Below are 23,892 nucleotides of genomic sequence, written 5' to 3' on the forward strand. Positions count from 1 at the left end.
TTGTAAAATAAATTCCCAACTTTAAAATAATTTCTAACACAAGAATTGCTTTTTTCTAGGACAAATCACATGAAATTCTGAAAGAAATTTGTGAAAACATTTAGCAGTAATACAGACCTGGCCATAAACAATAATTTTCATGGTAGTGCAGAAAGGCAAATGCCAGACTGTCATGAAGCAGCAGGGGACACTTTATACAGAGAAAACATCTGTAGTCTGGCTGACAGAAAAAGACACATTTCAAGAAAAAGCAATACTGTACTTGTTGGTTCATCCTCTTCGATGTCTTCATCAAGTGCATAATTTCGCAGGAATTCTGCAAAGGCCTTGTTTTGTTTCAGAAGGTCTTGGTACGATCCCATTTCAGAGATTTTGCCATCTACCAGGACAACTATATGGTCTACCTGAGGCAGAAAGCTGATGCCGTGGGTCACCAGAATTCGGGTCTGGATAGGGAGAAAGGAGAAAAAAAACTACGTATCTCAGTTGTCACTGTGGGGACTAAGACCACTCAGCAAGCCAAACACTACCACATTTTTTGGGACAAGGAGTGAGTTATCATGTCAAGGTGAAATGCCAGGGGAAATACACCATCCTTGTTAGCCACATTAGCTTGGAAATATGTACATGAACTTACTATGCTTCCTACTGCATGCTGATATAACCACAAAGTAAACCAACTAAATTATCATTCCCCCTTTCCCTTGTGCTGATTTTCTTTGCAGCCCTTCCCTTCTGAGCTCTAAGATAGTCTGAGAAGATTATAACAGGAGTAGAAGGCTAAGCAAAGATTGCAGTTTGGTTGCACACTGCCAAAGACCTCCGTAAAATCAGTAAAGCTGTTACAACTTCCTCACTGCACTGCCTCGGAATAACAACAAGCAATACTAAGCTAACAACCTTTACAGGTTTCTGCAAATGTCTTGTTTTCAGAGATCTCACAGTAGGGATTTTAAAAGACAGACCACGTTTCTGCCCCTACATGTTCTGACTGGATCACATCACTTCTGGGCATGCCTGAATAGCAGCTCGCTGCAGAGTCTGTGCTGTGAGGAAAAGGTGTCCACGTTGCCAATTAAACACAGAAATTCAGGAATGATTCTGTATTCGAGCCTCGGTGGTGAAACTGCTTTCCTGTTATCCATCGGTGTTTCTGAGTTTGTGTGCATTTTTAAGAGGATCTAAATGCCAGCTTACTTTTCCTTTAAGTACCCCATCCGGACCAATAACTTTGTCAAAGATGTGTTTTGCGACATGCGAGTCCACAGCAGAAAGAGGATCATCTAATAGGTAAATGTCAGAGTTGCTGTACACTGCACGAGCGAGGCTCACTCGCTGCCTCTGGCCACCTGAGAGGTTGATGCCCTGAAGGGAAAGGAGAGAACAAAACATATCACACAACTCTGTTCCAACAACTGCTATGGCTTTTTGTGGCTCTCGCCCGTCAAACACACAGATGCTAAATTGAAACATGCGACGCTGAAGAGAATAACTCACTCCGAGCCAGAGACAGGAACAGAACGCCTCTAAATCTGTTTGTTCACTGCCAAACTTCCAGTCACCCAGCAATCTGGAGACGGAATAAGCCTCTTGCTTAATAAGCTCTTAAAGGGAGTTGTTAAAATGCAAAACTATAAAAAGGAAGACCGTCAACCAGGATGTAAAATGCAAATATTCAAAGCAGGGCTGCAGCACCTGCAACATCTTCCACGTCTCTCATCTTACATACAAATCCACATATCCACCCCACTTCATAATACCCATCTCAAATTTAGTGGCCTATGGGAAAAAAAATCATCTTTGTTGACAATCACAGATGTAGAAGTTCCTCATTAAAATGAGGTGTTAAGGGATGATCATACCACTTTTTCACTTGACGCACACCATATGTTCCCTCCCCTTTTATCCCTACAGGAGAAGGAAGGACTAAGTATTCTGGACAGATGCACCTTTACAATTGGACAACAAATGGAGGATGCTCTGACCTTCCAGGGCTAGATGTGCAATTATGCATCACAGTACAAACACACGCTTAAAGTTAGGAACAAGTTTAAGTCCAACCACTTTCCACAAAACTGCCCCGCGTGTTTCAGTGTTGATTGAAGCGGGGATGCCATCGTAAAGATCAAACCAAATCAAGCACTGACTTACAGCAGTGTCTCTTCAGCTAGACAGAACAGGCATCACCAAGCAGTTCTGACTCAGGGGAAAAAAAAAAATTACCTTCTCTCCGATCTCAGTCTGATCTCCTCCTGGCAGCACTTCCAGGTCAGTTTTTAAAGCACAGGCCTCCAGGACATTTTGGTATTTTTGTTCATTAGGAGCTTGGCCAAACAAAATGTTATCTTTCAGAGTGGCATTCTGGATCCAGGCTTGTTGAGGCACATATGCAACAGAACCCTTGAACAAGGAGGGAGAAAGGAAACCTCTGACTTGTAACAAGCAGCAATTCATGCTTACGATTCTCATTAAGATCTGCAGCACATAGATGTAGCTCCTGTCTGATATACGTTCACATTATACATGTATGTGTGCTAATTGCTGATGTATAGCTGAGAGAATCATAAAAGTCGTTTTACATAAAACACAACTGAACAGGTGTGGGCAAAACTCAATAAACAAGCAGACAAGCTGGCATAGGAGCAAACAGAATTCCTGCTCCAGCCTGATGTATGTTATAAGCGATGGCAGGCACATGCAGCACATTTCCATACCATCGTTACATGGCATCATAAGCAATACCAACCTTCACAGCCACCTCTCCTTCCAACTTCTCCATTTCACCCAGGAGAGCAGACACCAGAGAAGACTTCCCACAGCCAACATGGCCAACAACGGCAACCAAAGCACCACTGGGAACCAACAGATTTATACTGTGGAGGAAACAGGCTGGAAATTAATTAAACATTAGTTTACTAAAGACATTATGGGTCTTTAAACCAGGGCTGAAATACAGAGTGACAAATCAGCCTGAAAACCTGACTGGATAAAGCAAGCATAGCTTGGTCACTGGTCTTCTCCTCCCTTTCTCGTGTACAATCAACGGTAACCAGAACTGCAGGAGTAAATGGAAATGCAGCATTAATCTATCTTGTTGGCTGTTAAATCAGTAGGATTGGCAGCAAGCCTTCTAAGACCATTCGCTGTGTCCTATCAGTCCATCAGCAAGTCAAACAGGGTTAATAGGTGTTTTGAAAGCAGACAATCTTCCAGAAGCCTTCTGGGTTTTTATTTTAAAACCAAGAGTAATTGTACAAAAGTAGTGAGTGAATACATCCCATCTAAAAATGTTCAGACCACTTTAGTACCGTATTTCCAGTGCTAGTAAACAGCATTCACAATGACACAAGAAAAACAAAACTTTCCCAATTAAAGTCCTTTACTGTTTTCCTCACATGTTCTTAGAGGTACTGCTTTAGGTTCTAGTTTTGAAGGTAAACTGATACAGAAATGACTGATGGACACAGGCTCTAATTCTTATGCAGATTCTTACCAAGCAGGTATTTGATGTTCTGAACGCTGCAAGAGGTTTTTTGTTTGTTTAAAAAACAAAGACATTCAAAGCAGGAAAACTCAAAAGCACTACAATTTTTCTTTACTATTCTTTCCCTCTAGCTGAGTTTTTCCTTACTGCTACTTTAGGAAGTCTCTGGGTAATTTTTAGGCCCAGGTGGCTAGCAATTTGAGCTGGACAGGCATGGTTCTTTCTGAAATAAGGCACAAAACACTGAAGTCACCCTGTCTGCATATTTGGTTGCCTGCATCAAACTGGCTCCTTTGAACTCTAAGCCTTTTGCTTGCAGATTATCCATGTATAACCTGTTAACATAATACACTCAGCACAGCAGCACAAGCTCCTTAGACTGAGAATTCTAAGAATACTTAGCAGGTTTCCGTGATTTTGATCTGACAACAACGCATAACATACAGAAGTATATGCTTTCAGGTCAATTTTGTTTGTATTCATTCAAACAGACAAATGAGCAAAACATGCAATCCCACAGTCTGGAAACAGCGCATCTAAAGCCACAGGGGTGAGGCTGCCACAAGACTCTTAAAAAAAAACAGACTACTGTTTGCATACCCTAGTCCAAACCCAGGCATCACAACTGTCCTCATAATCCATTGGATCAATTTGATTTGTCCAACGCTTCAGTTTAAAAAAAAAAGTCTATTTAAAAAATTTATGTAGCTTTTCTGTCCTGTAATAGGTAACTATTTCATGCTAGTCGCTGTGGAGTTAAAGCCTTACAGGACTGTCCTGTGAAGTCTAAATACCATGAGGCATGAGGATTAGCTTGATGTCTTAAAGGCAGAAGAGATGTGGGATGTGTACAAACACCCTTTTCCAGAAGTGAGCCTGCAGGTATTACTAGACATTTTTCAAGCAGGAGCCAGAAACCAAGAAGCAGGTAAATGTCGTATTGCAATTGCATAAACAAATCTTACTCTTTCAAAGATGGCTTCAGCTCCTTTCCCCAGCTGAACGTCGCATTTGTTACACTGATGGCCCTGCCTGTATGACAAAAACACAACAGAGAAGGCAGAAACGTATTACACAGAACAGTACGGCTGCGAGACTGGAAGGCAGAGGAATCCTTATTTATGGGTGTTTCATGTACACTGCAGTTCCCTTTTCAACTGGCATGGGAAGCACAGTCTCATGACTGTGGGTCACAAGATAGGCTTGTTCAGAGTGAAAATAACTGACTGCAGCTTAAGCTATACACTGTGACCTTACAGACCTATGGAGCTGAAAAGCTGTCCTGCTTCACCCTGCCCCAGTGAGGCTAGTCCTAACCTGCTGTTCAGAATCCCCATGCAACTGTTAGCACAACTTCACTTAAGAAACCACTTTTAAGTCAGTAGGAGACCACCACACGCTGTTGATTTTGATGTAAATTTGCCTCTGCACAGCTCTTGCTTGCCACACTAACAAGTTACACATCTGCAGGCTTTCTTTACCTCCTGGTGTATAACAGTAATCTCACGACAGCTACACAGCCATCCCCCCTCCTCTTCTGTCTATGGTATCACACACAAGAGAAGTTTCAAACCACAGTATCACCACAGTGCATTACATGAGAAAACACTTTTTTTTTTTGAGACCACCTGGTTCTCTCATTTTTTGGGGATACTGTTTCCAACAGAAGAAAGCAAACAGTTTATAATGTTCCTGAGCATCTGGAACAAAAGGCTTAAGCAGGTCTTGCTGTCCCTAGTCAGTGGATGTACTTCACTATTCAGTGCCGTTAGCAACCCAACTGCAGATGCAAATTCAGGCCCCATAACTCAACTCAAAGCTCAAAAACATAGCTAGAAACTTTTGGAATTTCCACATAGCCTGAACAACAAACACATACTTTTCAAAGCAACAGCTTCTTTTTTTAAAACCAAGATTATCACTGTTTTCTTTTTGTTGTTTTTTGTTTTTTTTTTTTTTTTCATAATTCAACCAGTCCAAAACAAATACAAGATGTTTCTTGTATTAGCATAGTTTAGAAAAATACTGATGTCTTTACCTGGTGCAATCACTTTTGTTTCCACACAACTTGGATCAAGTTCATCATGACTCAGGAACTGCTGAATTCTCTTTAGGGAAACACTTGTCTAAGAAGAGAGCGTGGCATTATTTTATCGTTCTTTTAATGGGGACTTAATGCTCTTACTACTGAAAAAGAAAGCATGCAGAATGGCTTAAGCTTTCACCCCGTGGGCTTCCTGAACTCATTCTTTCCCTGCAAACAGTCTTATGCTGAAATCCAAGCTTTTTAACGATGAAATTTCTCAGACCAAGCTGAGTTCATCTGAGTGAAGCAAAGTTCACACAGACAAGCTTACTCAGAAGATGTCAGGCTTTCCAGTACAGGGCAGCAATAGAGAAAGGGTATTAGAAAGAAAACCAGCTAACAGGCAGGTGCAAGGGCTCTCTGCACGCCAGACATTAGGGACATCTGGGGTTCTTTTCATTCCAGTTGTTCAAAACAACTTACGCACCAGATCCTCCTTACCTGCACAATGTTGCTAATGACTTGTGGAAGCATATTGAGGGGAAATTTTAAAATATTAAACAAGGAGAGGGAGACAAAAGCCTTTTCTGCATCCAGGATATTCTTCTCATCCACCGAAACATACACAGCAAATGTTGTCAATGCTACCTGGAAGTCAGAAAGCAAGTTTACTGCGAGTCATATGTAATATTTTGATATTTTAAAAAGCCGTCGACCCTGATTGGCAACTTTGAAATAAAAATATCAACAAAAAAAATCGGGCAAATTCTCTGTTTCTGACCTTTTCAACGTGCTTTAAGAATGACAAGTCATATGAACAAGTTGATACAAAAAAAGGCACGTGGAATAAAATAACTTTCAGATTACTAATGGCTACATTTTGTTGAACTAGGAGATTCAAGAGGTGAACTACAGAACTTGGATAAATAAAAATGAAAAGCTGTTATCTGGCTGTGGTTTGGCTGCATTTCCAACTCCACCCAACCAAATTTTCCCATTGTAAACTGCACGCTAAGCAAACAAGACTTACTGATCAACAGAAAAGGGAGTAAAATCCAGGTTATTTGCTGGTTCGGTGTATGACAGGGGCCATCCACTGTGGAGGAACTATACAGTAAACTAACAGTGAGCAGGAAGGGGAATGTGTATTTAAGGAAGTGCATTAACTTCACGGAAACATGAAAGAGGCAGGATCCTGAGGGTGTTAAGAATATTTCTGCAGGGTGGGGCCTTTGATTTCAAGACCAGTTGGCTAGGAATATTTTCTGACTAAGCACTTATCTGACTTTTTATTCACCAAACGCAAATCTCTTTCTGCAAAAGGGATCACAGTGCAATGAAGTGGAAAATAGAGGGAAAGAAAAAATTGAGGAAAAAGCATTTCAGAATTGGCAATGTATCATTTGGGCTTTATTTTTTACATTAAATCAATCTTCTTTTAGGTTGCAGAAAAATTTAACAACTCCTTCTCCCACTAAAACAAGGAGAGCACTGTAACACGAAAGGCAGAAATGAGAGCTTAAGACAGACGTTGTCCTGACTGACTCAATTAAAACTTTTTTTGCTATTTTAGCTATTCACAAATATCTCTGAGGTTTCAAATTCTAGTTTCAATTTGTTATGGGAAGTACTTTGAAGTGGCTGGAAATTCTCCTGAGACAGCTATTCCCAGCTTCTACTGGCAGGCTTTATCACAAAATACTTTAATACTGATTAACAAAGAGGCTCTAGAGAGCAGGGAATTTTGCTTCAAAGCATGTGTAATTTTTTTTAAAAGTATTTACATTTCATTCCTATGTACATTTAGTAAGCAGAAAACCTCACACTTATCCTTCAAGGATGTACTTGTACAGCTTAGAAAGTCATGCAAATTCAATTTACCAGGAATGGGGCACTGATCCATGCAAAAGTGGACAAAGAATTGAGATAGGCAGACTTCTTCAAGACTCGCAGCTCATTCTTTCGTATCTCCAACACTTTTTCTGAAAACGATGGCTCCCAAGCATACAGCTTCAGCACCTTTATGCCACCCAGAATCTCATTCATTAATTTAATGCGGGAGTCTTTATATCGCATTTGTTCCACCTAGGTTATTAGTAAACACAGGAGACAGAGTGTCACAGGAATGACTAGGAGAGAGTTTTCAACATATTGTCTCACAGCTGTTACAGTCCTTCTAAAGAGGATGCAAAAGGTAATTAAAGAAAGCCAGACTGTTATCGGTAAGCTTACTGTGCTAGTCTATACCTCCAAAGAAACCAGAAATCAAAGAAAATGGTTGAAAAGCAGAGTAGAAAAACTGTGTTCACACACACATCCACACCAAGTTATGCAGCTCTGAGCATCTTACAATGGGCAAGGAGAAAAGGAATGCTAATACTAACCTGTCAGCATTCAAGATTTAATGGGAAGTCTGGATGTCTCTTTCAGGCACGTAATAATACCACTGTGTTACTAAGGCTATGCTTAAATGTCATCATTTACATTCGTTTTCCAACTCTTACCCTTTTTACATCAACAGCTTGATTTTTTTTTTAATCTTTCAGTCACTGATAGGTTGCACAGCACAAGCCACTTAGATTTTTTTCTAGCACAAAGCCAGAGGGCACTATTATATTGTTTTTTCAGCCTTTCTTGACTAGAGAGACTAAGACTACAAAGAAAGGAATAAAGGATCCTTTTACTTTAAGATAATTCAAATTTAGCCCAGCTCAGTAGTAGTGAAAGTCAACACTTTCAGCATAAAAAAACAAGCTGCCAGGTTTCAGTTCCCACCTCTAAAAACAGTCATTCACACCTCAAAGAACAGCATTTATTTGCCCTTTCTCTAAGCACTCCTAGAAGAAGCTACCAGGTGAAGGGATTCGGAGACAAAGAAACTTCTTGCTAATCCCAGAAGCTGCTCCAGCAGTATGAAGAGCTACTGACTCAATGCCACACCTTTCCCTTAAAGAGCATTCAATTCACTATGGAAAAACTATCTGAGAGGATACGCTTATTAAATATATCAGTACAATCTTACTCATAAGTAAATTGGTGCAAATGGCAGCTCATTAATGGCCAAGACAACCACCGATGCCTTCATTTCTCACAGCACAGCTGCCAATTCAGGTAACATCACCTCCTCTGCTGGTACCTTACCTGGAATGCTCTGGTTTTCATTGCTATTGCAGAGTTAAATGGGATAAGTAAAACCATCACGGCAACTCCTGCCAGCACAGAAGGCCCTAAAGTCTTGATTGAAAGAAAAAAGGTAAGTTGTTGTTGTACCCAAGTGCTGCTGTTCCCTATGGTGAGCATTAAAACAACAGTGGGTTATCGAAACAGAAATGCATTGCCTCTCTAATGAATGTTTTCATAGACAAGCTGAACAGCCCCAGCGAAGCGTTCTGATTCCACTGAGCAACTATAATGAGGAGATAGAAAACCATGACAGCATCCACCCTGAATTTCTATTACACTAGTATTGGCGATAGCAGAGTGCTTTGTGATTTACCTGTTAAGTGGTTCCCGGTGGGAGGGGAAAGTAAGTTTGAACTAACGCAAATACAGAGCTACTGAGCAAACGTAGAAAGGGAACAAATACGGTACACAGAAGGAATTTTTCCACTGAATTCTCCCTGACCTGGGGAACTGTAATTACTGAATTAACCCAGTACCCTCGATGCGAGTAAAAGCACACAAACTGTTAGCTACCAGAGTTCAGCTTACCAGTGGAGCAGTAACTCATAAAGCTGCTGCAACTTAATGGCTTTCAAGTCTAAATCAGTATGGTTATGTTGGTGCTACTGCTTTATGCAGTAAAACGGATTAATTGCATGGAAACATTTTAAGGATGAAAGCCAGTGCTCAAACTGAACCTGGAATAGACCAGAAACAACTTTACTGCAGCAAAGGAAAAATTGTATTTATTCCAGGTGATATTTGTTTCAAGCTGACTTGCACAAATCTTCTTTATGGGGCATAATATAATCTTTATAGATGGCTTACATTTCCTTTGTCCATTTTTTTTTTGTTTTGGTTTGTTTTTTAAACCAGTTCCCTCAAGTTCTCATTTGTATCAATTACAGAGAACACTGTGATGAGTCCAAGACCGATCCTATCAAAGCATGGTAGAGACAGAGGAGACATACAGGCTGTCTTTTGCTTCAAATGCCTTGTCTTGCCTATCAGCTAAACAAAATAATTAGACTAATTGATCGTATACAGCAGTACAAGCTATTTTACTACAAGGCAGAACAATACATTTCTAAAAAAGCAGTGGTGGGTCAAATTAACAAAAAAATAATAAGCTTCAAACCATCATTCAGACAAATTCTGAAAAAAAGTGACAATGTCTGTACCTGCCAGAGGAAATACAAAGCTAGAAATATCTGGAGTGGTGCAGACCACAACATGTTCAGGAAAGTCATCAGGTCCATGAAACGCTGGGCATCCACTGACATTAAGTTGACAATTTCTCCAACAGTAGACGAGCGCTTCGCTGAGTTTGTGATGACTAAGGACTGAGAAATAAGAGAGATTCAGTGGATGCACAACCTTGATACGTATGGAGAAACACAAAGAAGAAATCCTCAATTATTAGTAAAACAAGACACTCCCCAAGAACGTGCTTTGCCAACAAGAATAAAATAATTCACACCCACATGAATTCCTGATCTCCAAAGAACAAGACTTCATGAAGTGGTTTGCTTCTGAGCACCTCTATCTCAAGCAGTATGTAGCATTCTGAAGAAAACCTAGTTGCATATAATCAATTCATAGCACAAACATCCTACTCTCCTGGATCTCTTTTCCGAATATTTGAAGTGAGCCAATATTTGCCTGTGACATATCTGGTGACCCACCAGTACACCCACATTAAGTTGCTGATCGCTGAGAAAATTCTGTGAAGTACAAGAGAGGTACTCCTAAAAGCTCACAAAAAAAATTTTCTCTAATTGTCCAGGAGGCTATTCTTCATCAATATGCCTGCTCTTCCCTGAGCACTGAGAGTTCCCTGAGAACTGAGGCCACTTGCTTGGCTACACACTGGTGTCCCAGCCCATGAAACGCTTCCAGTCTTACCTTTCGGTATATCACTCCAGTGATCCCAGTTCTCAGCCTCATCCCAGTAACAAAGCAGTACTGGAAATGCTGGTGAAGTATGAGTGTCTGCAGCACAGCACAGATAAACATCAAAGCCGCAATCAAAAATCCCCACCAGGCTGGGGCATCTTTGTCCTTAATGAAGCTGATTAATACGCTGTTTTTCAGAAGATTAGGGAAGGAAAAGGAAAAAGAAACAAAATAAAAAACATGCAGCAAGTTTAATGGGATGTAACACAGCTTCTCTCAACTATGGCATCCCGCCACATCCTCTCTCTAACCACAAAAAGTAAACAGCTCTCCGGGATGCAAGCTGAGTAACAATTTCAGTCAAGCAACACTGCAAAGATCCAACAGCAAAACCTTAGGCTTTGCCAGTGACAAAGTCCATTTGCAATGAGCCTGTAGAAAACGAAATATGATGAGAAACTCTAGGTTTCCCTGGAGATTCAGTGTTTAAACACATGGCTCACTATCTGAGCTCTGCTGAGGCAGCCCCCCAGGGCAAGAGGTGAATGATAGGACACAGTAGGACAGCGCAGTAAAGCAGGCGAAACCAGCTTCTTACCCAAATCCTTTTCAAGCAGCCCGAGTGCTTCTGCCTGGGGTGTTTTCCCACAAAAAAGCTATATTAAAAGACATCCTCCTGGACGGATGCATAAAGAGTTCTTCACTCCTACTTTTTTTGGCAAAATGGTAGTAACCATTAAACTGGCTGTATCATCTTTTATTAATAAGCCATTTCTTACTACGCACAGCTGCTCTCCCTGCAAGACCTGCACATTGTCATACAGCAAACAAGGAGAACAACATACGGCAATGGCTAGTGTTCTCAAAAACCACATTTGTGATTTCAGACTACCGATCAGAGTATTAAATTGTCAAAATATAGGAGGAACAGAGATTTGATTCCATGGTTCAAACAACCAGCAGCAGGAAAATACACCTGGAAACTACAAACCAGGCTCCAAAGCCTTGTGTTAGAAGCATGAGGTTACTACTTCTCCCAGTCCAGAGAGATGTCCCTTCTGCACTGCACCAGTCACCCATGCTGTAAGTGGACAGCTTCAGGAAAACCTCTTCCTCATAGTTCTGGCATACCATTCAGCAATCTTTTTAGAGACAAAACTATCTCACGTGCAACTTGCCAGACAGACGTGGCTTTTTCATTTTCTATTACCACTAGCAGTGCATTTTCCAAGACCGCAGGAATTTAGACTTGAGAAGAAATTCCCCATCATATGCCTTCAGATACCACAAACATATCCAGGAATTCTTGCAAAATTGAGAAATTCCCAGAATAGACTATACTTAGTGTGTTCTCAGAAGGAAGCCAGCTGCCTTCTCTTCACTAGGGACTCTGGAAGAAGACAGACTGTAAGCTATTAAATGTCACTATACTGGGCTCGACCCCCTTTTTAGCAAATTTCTGGGTATGTCACAAACCACCCACAGAATGACATGATTTCAGAACACAGCTCCACACCGGTGTTATTTTAAGAGACACTCATATAGGAGCAGGGCCCTCTCTTCTCCCCTTCCCCACATCCACCTATGGCCTCCATCCAAACTCCATTCCTCTCTCACGCATTAACAGGACTACGTGCTTTTCCATTGATTTGGAAATAAAAAGTAATTGTTTGATAGAAATGCTGGTATTTCCACTGTTATTTTCATCTTAGTTAATGATTATCTGGTGAAATTTGCACTTTAAGAATAATACTAACAGAGAAAAAAATGTGGGGATCATGCAAATTCCTTCATGGACCAGGCTGAGCAACCAGTGCCCCTAGAGATGGGAAGTACAGGTGTTCCTCATACAAGGAGAGTTTGAGGACATACCACTTTTGTCAAGATCTTACTTTCTTTTTTTTTTATTTGATAGAACTGTAATTTTCTTTCACATTGAAGTTTACTGCAACTGCCTCACACATTCTCATTGCTGTGGACAACTAAGAACACATGAACTCATCCAAATGCTCCAAAATCTTTCCCAGATGACTGCAGCATGGCCAAAGCACCCTATACTCGAGCATCACGCTTCATTTGTATATCAAGTCACGCTACAGCTGCAGCCACCACCAACACATGTGGGTATCAGATGCACAGAGACTACTGGATCCAGCAAGCAGTGCTTCGCTTTGATTTCACAAAAATTCCTTTAGAAGTGGGGAGAAATTGCTTTGGAATGCTGCACGGAGCAACAGGTAATTCGTAATTCAAAGCTGTCTATTGGTGATGGGTGATTTATGAATCTTGCATTTCAGTGAAGCTTGCCCAATTTACAGCTTAGTCCACAATAAAGAACTCCTGTCTTACGGCATTTCAGTGGGAAGGTGGGGGAGCACACACATGCAGCACTGTGAGAGAAACTAGTTATGCATTTCAAAAATAAATACTCTGTGCCAAAGCCAAGCCTCCACTGGGATTGCACATAGAAACTACTCATACAGTAAACCAACCTTAACAGCTGAGGGTTGACGAAAGAAAGTAGGTCTTGTATGAGCTTGAAGAAGGAGCCGATTAAGAAGTATGGCCCAAAGGTCCTCAACAAAGCTTTGAGAAAGGAAGGCTTTCTATTGTGCTTTTTGTCTCTGATCAGAACTTCTGCTTCCTCTAGACCATCACCAACATGATTCAGCACATGGTTAGATTTCTTCATATATGTCACATCTTCTTTCCTAAGGGAATGAAACAAGCAATTAGAGACAACTGACGACAAGAATGTCATTGACCGATGTGTACAGCATGGCACTAGCATCTACAAGTCTGCTCCTTTTTTTGCTCTGCTACTGATCAACAGCAAGACTTTCAACATGACCTAGATGCACTCAGGGATAGGCCACTCTTGCGTAATGAGTCTTATTTTCTTTTCTTTTTCTGTGGTAGTTATGAGGTGTACTCCACAAGCCAGCAAATCAGTCACCATGGGATCAGAACGTAGCCCAAAGGAGCAGGAGATGATGGCTTAACTTCCTTTGGCAGAAGACAGAATTGACCTCCAATCTCCAATTTCTTGTAAAGGAATCCTCTAACAGTTGCTATTTACATACCACAAAAGGCACCCTCACCTAGTCCTTCCAAAACTGTATTCGTTATTCAATTAGTAGCTGTACTAAACCTTTAGCCTTATCTGATCACACAGCTGCTTTCAGAGAAGTAGCCTGAATCCCTCCTGGGAGACAGGCACTGAACCACACGCCAAGTTAAGAGAGGAAGCAGGCACAGCCCTCTCAAAATACAGCTTTGCATTCTCGGAAACTTGGAAGAGTACAACCAAGTACAACCATAGCACCTCCAAAGCTGAGCCATCTCCAAGATCTGGGCCACAGCTGTCCAAGGTTCTTCCAGGACAGAAGCTTTGGGTTTAGGTGCCTAAATTTTACTCAGATGACAACTGAAGCATTTAAACCCTGTTTGGCTGTATCCCTTTCTTGCTTTGTGCCTTTCTTTCTCCATCTGCAAAATAAGCCAACAAAAGTGACCTCTTCTGCAAAGCTCTTTGAGACTGATGACAAGCAGGTCCGTGCTGCTCTCCAGAGCCCTAGGAGGGTTTCTTAGAAGCACCTCTGGGATTTAGGTGCCTATCAATAAAGGAGGAGTGCTCTGGGAAATTATTTCCTCCATGAATTGCTCTCAAAAAGCAGCCTGGCAGCTCTTCTACCAGCAAATACCGAATTGCTGTTGTTTCTTGGGGGCTATGGGACCTAGAGAACAATTTCCTGAATGTCAGCCAGGAAGGGCAAGTCCAGGTGGAGCACGGAGAAGGAAATGAGAGTCTGGGGCATATAAGCCTTATAAGAAGGGACAGATGGAAGAGAGACCCTAGGAACAGCGAAGACTTACAAGAAGGCATTTGAAAAATAACTTGTAAGTACTACCAAGTGAGGTTGGATTTATGATTCTTCATAAAGAGTGTGCAGATTTTTTTGAGCTGGATGGCTGCAAAGTCAAATAATTTCAACAGCCTTTGAGCGTTCAAAATGATCACTGTGGCTAACAGTCCCCAGTTAGAAACTTGTTCATATCCGTTCAAACAAAGGCATGTGCAAATCCCAATTTCTTTCCAATAAAGTTTGAGGGCAGGGGGAGAGCCTAAACCAGACCATTTTTTTTTCCCCCAGACAAGAACAAACAGTGTTGCCTTTGTCCTTCCAGATCAAACCTGGAGAGTTTATGAGCAAAGCTGTATTTTTCTGGCAACCAGGCTGTTAAACTCATTGAAGGATTTGAAGAAACAAGACTATTTGCCCCTGGCTTTGTGCTATTAAAAATGTTTATTACAGTGACCTAACAGCAATGCAATAGTTGTCTCGCAGCAAAAAATCCCAAAGGGAGAAAATGCACTTCTAGTGTTTACTACGGGTAGCTAGGTGAGGTCAGGTTTTCAGCAGTGCGTAGGACTGCTCACACCCAGTTTTTTATCAAAGCAAAAAGCATGTGCCTGGTTTCCATTATTTATAGCAGGGCAGATAATAGATGCTGATTACCTCATGGGAAAACACATAGCTTTCTCAATACTGATGACAAGGCCCTGCATCTTGAATTTGTCTTCATAAGCACAGTCTCACAAGCTAAATAAAAATGAGGCAAAATAGATTCCAACTCACTCTCCTCCATCCAGCACAGCTCCAACTTTCTCAGAAGCAACTCCACTTATCAGTAAAGTGGGCGAGTAGAGACTTCAACCATACATGCAAAGACAGCAAAAGAAAGGGCAAAATACTCTTTGCATGCTTTATTGTCTATAATAACAAGTTAAATCCACACTGATCTCTCCTGTAACTCATTAGCAGCAAATGAATTATTAGCAATTATTTAAGAGTAATTCACAAGACAGCTGTGAAGCAAAATGTAAAAAAGGTATTGTAGGTTTAGGAACAGTAGAAATGTGATAATCATTACAACAAAATAAGTGTAAAGCTTTAGCTATGGCAGAGTTGCAACTGATAGAGTTTTTAAAAATAAATTACTACCATGTACACTGCAAATATTTTCCATGACACTTTCAACACATGTACAACTTCACAGTGTTTTTAATGTCGTAACAGCTTGCTCAGAGCAGATTCAATGAGAATAGTTAAAAAACAAAACAAAAAAGTATTTACAACAGCTCCCAAGCAACTACCACTAATGTTATTTGACATGAAGTAATTGAGAATACCTACTTATAATTGAAGAATAAGCAGAGCCACGAAGCTTTTAGAGTTATGTGAAACCCAGCAATCTGGAGTACAGTGATTTGCTTTGTTTTTGCTCTGTTCCCCACCTTAGAATCATTAATATAGTCACCACAAAATTTTACCTGAGCTAAATATAAGCCAGAATTTATGGTTAAATTCATTGCCAACTGGCCCCAGTTTGTATGAATAATTTCCAAAATGCAATGAATCCCATGACAAAACCCCAGGCACAGTTTCTGGTTTCCTAGAAAAGTTTTCCTGGACCCTAGGCACTTCTGCACCATGTCTGTGCTCTTACTATATAAAAGCCCAGGGGAGTAAGATTTATGTCCGTGCAGCAAGAGACCAGAACCCAGACAATGCACATTATTCCACACCGTAAAAATAGAGACATTAAGAAAACAAAAAACCCAAAGTAAAACCACAGCACACACAGAGCACTAGTGGACAAGCTGCTGGTGCTAGTGCTGGAAACTTTTCAAATTTTAGCTGCAAGTGGAACTCTCCACATCATAATCAGCCTTGCCAAGAACCTTACAACTCCTAACATTACCACATAATGGGGTCTTTCCAGTTTGGCAAGGATATGCACAGAAGAGAACAGAGGAAAGCCTCTGCATTGGAGAAGAAATCTCCACAATGAAAGGAAATGGAAGTGCAGGCCTCCTTATTGACATTTTTCACTCAAAACACACTATTATCACATCTATTCGTTTGGAAACATTTTGGACATTGACCAGTGGGAGAAGGAAATACAGTTGCACAATAGATAATTTCTTAAGATTAGATTAGGACAGAACATGCAATAAAAAGGATATCCTCTCCAGCATGGATGTAACTACATGCAAGTTCAGATCCCCATCCCGCTTCCATCAGAGACTATGGGAATTTTGCTGCTAACTTTCTGGGCAACAGAAGTAGGGTCTCAGTTCTCTTAAAGCGGGATATCTCCTCCCCTCCTGCCTTTCACATCTTTTGAGTTTCATATCTTTACTGCTAGGAAGGGAAAAATTGCTCACTGCTAAGAGCCTTAAGGCTAAAAATAGTGTCAGGCCAAAAAACTCATGATGAGATGATGAGGAATTCTTTTTGGTTCATGATGCCTGGAAGTTGTTCTCTACTATGCCCAGGAGGTAGGCAATTATGGGGTTAGATGTCTACCATATCAGTGATGAAAGTTGTTCACTTTCTACAATCCAATCAACACAATCCCTTCTGCTTATGCATCTTCAGCTCCTCTTCACATGGTAAATGGCATTACCTGCCCATGTAGATTTTAAGCACCTAGTTAAAAAAGTGTGTAGGTGATACACAAGCCCCAGAAGGGCTCCGGCTTGCCTCTGCCTAGGCATATTAAAATAAGCAAATTTGACTGTTAATATTAATGAAAAACAGGTAGGTTGAAGAGGTAGGTGCCATTTTTAGCTGGCTCATTTTCAGGGATGAGTAGCTTATTAATGTTGAAACAACTCAGATCAATCTCCGTTTGCAGACTTGTTTGTATACTTACTGTTTGCACTCTGCTTTTTCTTTCTCCCACTCTTTACTTAGCTGTTGCACAATAATTTTTGAAGTATCATCTTCATTCAGCGACCACAAATCTTTATCTTCAAGGGGCCTTTTGTAACCAAGAATTGCCATGCTGCACATACGGAGAAAAAAACAGTCCAATTCAGTTTGGCCAATAGTACTTAAAGCATTGCTAGTAACTCTGGGGCTATTAAGCTAACAAAGGCAAGATGATACACCTTCACAGAAAGGGTGATAATTATACCTCTATCTCCCTTTGTTCTTTATATTGATGTTTGCAATTAAGGAAAGGACATTACGTAGTTTTGATTAGATGTATTTTATTGAAAACGTCACTTGAGGAAAAAAGGGCAACAGAAAGCAACTACCAGAAGCATTTGAATGAAACCGTAGTGTTAAATGAAAACAGTGAAGCTTTAGACGTGAAAATAACTAAGTCTATCTGGAATAACGGTCAGAGGTGAACAAAATGCAAAAGTGAAGCTCACGTAAGTTAAAGGAAAAACAGATTTCTCTGAAAACTACAGTTCCTCAACTGTAAGAGGAGTTTTGTCAAGGGATACAAACATCTAGTTGCCAAGAATCTTGACGGGGATGCTGAACACTCAAAACTCTGGAAGTTTAGAAAGATCTCATTCTCTCACTAAAAAGAACTTTACAGGGCTGTTGCCAGGACAATGAACTTACATGGATGGAAGAATGAAGACCTCAACATCCTCAACCATTATGAAAAAAATGGGTCTTAACATGACCTTTGACAGCTGTTCCACATCTTTATCATGGAGTAGTAGTAAGCCCAATCTCAAATTTGCATCTTTAATACACATGCCTTTTTACTGCAGTATCAGATGGTAGTAATCATTTGAATATATAACCAAGTTTACTTTCCCTTTTGCATGAAAAATATCCTTATAAAAAAAGACATTCACCCATGAACCTCAGCAGGAAACAAAATGCATCCTCTTGCATCCTTGCACCCTGGTGGGCGAAAGGTTCCACAGTTAATCCTGCGGAACACAGTCTTACATCTTGGTTTAGGTTATACTCCTGCATGTGGTAAGGTAAGCACAGCCAGGCTGTATACACTATTAGTCATGGGACTGAGCAACAATTGTTGCCACTACTCTTCAGAGATGAGGTTTGGGCAGTATGAGCACTCTGAAAGCTGCTTCTATAAAGGCAAAAGCTAGAAGTGCCAACACCACTACGGAAAGAGCATCCAATATCAACTACTAATCGGGCAAAAAAATCTCTGTATTACTAACTCTGTACAACACATATCACAAGTAGTTTGGGGTTGTCAGCTGTCCAACAGCTTGAAAAGAGAAGCTCACCTTGTAAACCACCAAAATGTCAATCTTGACAGGAAGCCTGAAGTTAACTCTGGACATGGATTCTATAGTAAAGTTACGGGGGGAAAAAAAACAAATAAATAAAGACATTTACCATTACTTTAATAAGACAGTCTATTTTGATCAATTTTGGTATATTATATGGTACATCTATGTACCTATGTCCTAACGTGACAGAAAACTGATTTCTTTCATTTCCTGTGTCATATAGAACTCTTTTTATCTTTAAAAAATGCTTCATATACTGCCTTTAAATCACACTCATATGAAGTGAAATGTCATTCTATAGTTTCTGAAATGTTCATTTTAAGAAATGAACTCAACTTCTCTCTCAGCTTGGTTCAAACATAAATCCAATTATAGAGACCATTTTATGAATTGGAGAAGAAATTTAACCTGTGGCACCACTAATATCTTCTGTTATTAATGCTTTTCCATATCTATTCTGAACACATATAGAGCTCGTTTATTAAGACAACCCTTATAGACTTTAGCTAACTCTAAATGAATGTTAAGCAAGTAGACCACCATCTGCACAAAACCCACTCTTGAAACAATTAATACTACACCTCAATGGTCATAAATGTAATTTAAACTGCTGTAAAGCAGCAAGTAGGAGAGCTGCTTTCGCTACATAGCTTCCAGCCATTACCGATGGCACATATGGAAAAAGGCTTCAAACCCCAATATCACTCTCCATTCCCTGTGTTTCCTAAGGGGGTCGCTAACCACTGCCATCTCAGGGACAATCCAAAGCTGTTTTCGATGACAAGTATTCTCAGTGGAACTCTCAAAACATGATGTAGTCTGTAAAATGCAAATAAAGCAAAGTAAAAATACTTACAGGATCTGTATTAACAGGGGAAAAAAATGGAGGCTTTTCTTTAAAACATGAAAGGAGTAACTCAATGATTATCAAAGCAAAGTAGATGTAAAACGTGGTAAACCTGAACCTTTCATTTACATGGCCCTGGAGGGAAAAAGAAACACAGTAAATTATTGGTTTTATTGTACTTCCCAGCCCCCTCCAACACACACACACTTGGAGTCTCTGACTTTTCACAGCTTCTTTTGGCAATTCCTTTCTTCCTCTACAGTTGAATACTGCAAAGTAGTTGCTAGCAGGAATTATCTTACAAAAGTATGCACGTACTCTGTAAAGTGCCTAAGAACATGCTTATCTCCAAGCCTTTCATTAAATTATGTCAAGTTCAAAGTACTTACACATCTTCACTGCTTGCAGACGCCCTGTGCAACCAGGACTACATGACATCCTTTTAAATTACCTCCAGGGGTTCTTGCAAGATCATGTTTAAGCATAGGAATTATCAACCCAGATCAGAGAACATCCATTTACTTTAGCATCTTGACACTGACAAGCAGTCAGTGCTAAATATTTTCAGAAAAAGCTGCAAAAAACCACCGTATTGCATAATAACAGCTCCATCTGCTCTAGAGACATTTCCTTTCCTACTTGTATGAGTCTGCAGTCGACTTGAAACTTCTTCCTGTGAGGGTATGTCCCTTATACAGCTATATCATGCCCTAATGTAGTTGTGAATGCTTTCATTGTTCACTTAAAATCTTTAAACCGTAAGTGCAAGAGAACGAATATTTCGTTCTCAGCAGTTGCAAGAAGAGGAGAAATGTTACCCATAGCCGTGTTAAGGCTCTGCACCCGTAATTTTCAGTTGATTAAGGATTCAAACATTGATAGTCCAATATTTGTACTTATTCACCACTACTACAGTTTACTACAGTTTTAAAATTAACTAAGTGGTGTTTGAAAGGGTGTCACCAGGATTGCAGCTACTTTCTGAAGAAGTTCTGCACAGACTGTCATTTAAGACTAGTCTGTGCATTTAAACTGGAATATTTACAACAGCCTGGTATAAATTCATGCTAAAAGGATAATGTTGCTAATAGTTACAAAAAAGTAAATATAAAAAAAAAAGAAATCACCAATCAACACTGATTTCACTGAGAAGAAGCAATCACTTTAATGTTTTTCAAACACCTCTTTTCACTCCTAGCCTTTGATGATCTAATCACTGAAGCAATCTGCTTTGCCCTACTTAGTGAAATTTGTTTCTGTGAAAAACATAACAACTTTCTTACTGTGGGAGAACCTGCTATGTTTTCAAACAGCAATCATAACAGCCCAGGTTCCTTTCCTCTCCCTCCAACTTTCTGTTCTCTATTTACAGCCACAGTTGGAGTCAAAACGCTGTCCTCAGCACATCAGGCACTGACAAAAGAAAGCCTATGGAGCTGTATAATGGGGCCAAGCTGCCTAAGCAAAAAAGGAACGTTACATATTAAAATGCATCATCTCCAATTAATACCCATCCCTATTTAAGCATGGCAAGGGAAGGGGGCTGCAAAAGGGAAAAGGGAAGGAAAAAAGAAAAGAAAAAAAAAAAAGAGTCTGCTCTAAAGTATATACAGCGTTGGTACAGCCCTCACATCTATCAGGTTTCCATTACAGCCTTGGGCTAAGCAAAATCTGCTTTTTGACATTCCGTGAGAAATCCCAGTTCCCTTCAAGTTACACAAGTCTGAGTCAAGGCAACGGAACCAAACTTCTCCTCTGGCAAAAGCTGGGCTCAGATCTGACTCCAAACTTGGTGATTCATTTTCTTCACAGAGATGTTAATGCTACGTTTCCTGTTCTCCAAGTGCTAACAAGGATGGCATGTTACCTGTGCTGTTGTAGTCATGATCTTAGACCGGAAAGGCCCCACGGCACAGAGCACAGACAAAAACCAGAAGATAATGAGCACTCCAGAGGACTGAACTCCTCTCAGCCTTTCGTATTGAATCAGCAATGTAGCTAACAGCTGTAAAAGTAAATACAGGAACACGTGAACACAATCCCATCCCACTGCTCCCCCAAATCACACTCTCAGTTGGCAGCTATTACAGTCATCATCGACAACAGGACCTCTTTGAAATAAGGCCCCATCGTAACTTCACAGAAGTCAATGGCAAAACCTCCTCTAAGGAAAGCAGCGAATAACTTTATGAAATAATTTGGTTTTACTGGTTTCAGAGCCTCATCTCCAGAATTCAATTTTTAAACCAGACCTAGGGCCAGGCACAACTAAATATTAGCTACAAACATTTCCAACAAATGTAAGAGCTGTCATTTCTCCAGCCCAGATGGACGATCGTGACTTCTCTAGAAAACAAGTTTTTAAAAAAAAAAAATCTAACCAAGGTATTTAAAAACTTAATGGGCAAATTTTACTGCTTCATTTTACATACAACAGCCACAAACCTGCTTATCATCCTAGGCAAAGCAAATTTGGTTTCTGTTTAATGAAGTAACAACCACCAGATAAGAGACATAGTTTTACAAAGTCCAATACAATACTGAACAATGTACAAGCCATGTTCTATCATATTTCCCTGTTTAGGAAAAGTCACGTTCAAATTCTCCCCACACCTGGATCACAAGCTTGGAAAAACAGATGAAAGCAAGGTGGGAGGCAGAACAGTCTCTCCATTATAAAGAATTTAATTTACATAGCTGAATTTACATGACAGAGGTATCTGTAACTGTGGCCTTTTCAGTAAGCAAAATTTGCTTCAGTAATACAAGTACTAATAATACATTAAAAAGAGTACAGGATAAGCCAATGAATGCAAAGGAACCCTTTTCCTCCTTCATCTGTCTAAAAAAAGTTATTCTTATTGGTCACAATAAACAGAAAGAGCTACGAACCACAGTGATGCCAACGATCAATGGAGTTACAAAATAGACTGGTGGAGGCGTTCTGTTTTGCAGAAGCTCGTGGAAAGAGTAGAAGAGATCTGCCCAGCTCACACACCACAGCAGGACACCGAACAGCTGAAAGTAGTCAAAAGGAAACATCATTTGGTAAACCCATCTCCAGGGGCAGTCAGAGCGCTAGCAAAACCGTTACGATTCACAGATTCCCAGCAAGACAAAGCTGTGTAAACAGAACAACACTGCTGGATTGAGCAGCTGCAGAACTGTCCCACCGCACTCAAACCAAGGATCTCATCCCAACTGCTTCCCAAGGGATCTTCAAACACAACCAGTAGAAAGACTGATGTATTTACCTGGTTGTTTTTTTTTTCCCCCATACTATTCAGTTTTGACTGGAAACACAGGCAGCATCCAGATTAAAGGCAAACTTGCCCTGAAGCAGAAGCCTGGAATTTTTCTCCTGGAATAACCCTAGTTCTGTGATGGCTTATGGAAGGTGATTTGCTTGCTTTCCTTAGAACTAGCCATTTATAAACCAGAGGTGCTGCTGACACTAGCCATCTCTTAAACACAGCTATTTGGGTGGGTAGAGTGGCTTGAAAAAACCACCTTCTTGTGCTTACTTTCACAATGATAGGAAATTCTCACCAGACCTACCTTAAGGTAGGTTTCTGTTTTGCAGCTTTCAGTGTCTTAAAGCTTAAGTAAGAGTGAAGCAGCATAGTTTTGGCTCAACAAAGGGGTGAACCCTCTTCCGCAGGGCAGTCAGCTCCTCTCTCTACCCATAAAGGTGGGCTCACAGGATGGATGTCCTTACAGATGAGCTATCCTTTGGTATACTTCCTCAGAAATCTGTACATACACCGTAGTCTCCTATACGGAAGTTCTTCAGTTCCCCCGTAAGTCAAAGGGAATTTTGTTTAAACCCTACTGCAGCACTTGCTTGGATACTGAACTAATGCTAACAAACTCAGAACTGCACATTACTCAAGGAGCACTGCAAAGAGATCTTACCGTCTTGAACCTGCTCAACATGGAAAGCACAATGTACCCTCTTTTGGTGTGCTTTAGGTAGAGAAGATAAAATGGTAATGCACTCCATAGGTAAATGCTAGGGATCCATGCTAGGATGGTATTCTGGAAACATGGTGTCAGGTCTGGGTTATCAGTGTGTATCGAAAGATTTGAATCCTGGGAAAAAAGATGAGACATTTATTAATAGAGAGGCAGAAGCACTGCCAATTGGAACATCTGCTTGAAGAAGTTGTATCCAAATTCTGCTAGAGTTAGTAAATAGCCTTAGTAAAAGCTTTCCAAAAATACCTATCCCAACTACTTGTGGTTAATCTGCTATAGTGAAAGGGCTAAGTACAGTTTTAAATACTGGGCAAAACCTAGAAAGGCAGAATTCTGCCCTCCTGTATCTCAGAGTTGGACATACATTTCATAGCAGACAAAGCCTTGTGTTTCTGTCTTTGCTAAGGCTTATTTAC

The 23,892-nt window shown here is 40.4% G+C and overlaps 1 protein-coding gene across 1 annotated transcript in view; it reads right to left on the reverse strand.

The window, feature by feature from the left end:
* The window catches only part of ABCC3 (ATP-binding cassette, sub-family C (CFTR/MRP), member 3), a 34,803-nt gene extending 11,219 nt beyond the window's left edge, over positions 1–23,584 (reverse strand). Inside the window, exons 1-18 of the mRNA XM_010284099.1 lie at positions 23,414–23,584; positions 22,391–22,516; positions 21,366–21,503; positions 19,508–19,633; positions 18,646–18,707; positions 17,292–17,423; positions 13,061–13,279; positions 10,578–10,755; positions 9,854–10,015; positions 8,652–8,744; positions 7,392–7,595; positions 6,012–6,158; positions 5,523–5,610; positions 4,450–4,516; positions 2,747–2,873; positions 2,224–2,400; positions 1,198–1,365; positions 263–446 (exon numbers count right to left, since the gene is read on the reverse strand). Coding sequence (XP_010282401.1) covers positions 263–446; positions 1,198–1,365; positions 2,224–2,400; positions 2,747–2,873; positions 4,450–4,516; positions 5,523–5,610; positions 6,012–6,158; positions 7,392–7,595; positions 8,652–8,744; positions 9,854–10,015; positions 10,578–10,755; positions 13,061–13,279; positions 17,292–17,423; positions 18,646–18,707; positions 19,508–19,633; positions 21,366–21,503; positions 22,391–22,516; positions 23,414–23,434 — 2,419 coding nt within the window. The 5' untranslated portion in view covers positions 23,435–23,584. The remainder of the gene's footprint in view (positions 1–262; positions 447–1,197; positions 1,366–2,223; positions 2,401–2,746; positions 2,874–4,449; positions 4,517–5,522; positions 5,611–6,011; positions 6,159–7,391; positions 7,596–8,651; positions 8,745–9,853; positions 10,016–10,577; positions 10,756–13,060; positions 13,280–17,291; positions 17,424–18,645; positions 18,708–19,507; positions 19,634–21,365; positions 21,504–22,390; positions 22,517–23,413) is intronic.
* Between the last annotated feature and the right edge of the window lie 308 nt (positions 23,585–23,892).

This window comes from Phaethon lepturus, unplaced genomic scaffold (assembly GCF_000687285.1).
Source record: "Phaethon lepturus isolate BGI_N335 unplaced genomic scaffold, ASM68728v1 scaffold18563, whole genome shotgun sequence".
Lineage (NCBI taxonomy): Eukaryota > Metazoa > Chordata > Aves > Phaethontiformes > Phaethontidae > Phaethon > Phaethon lepturus.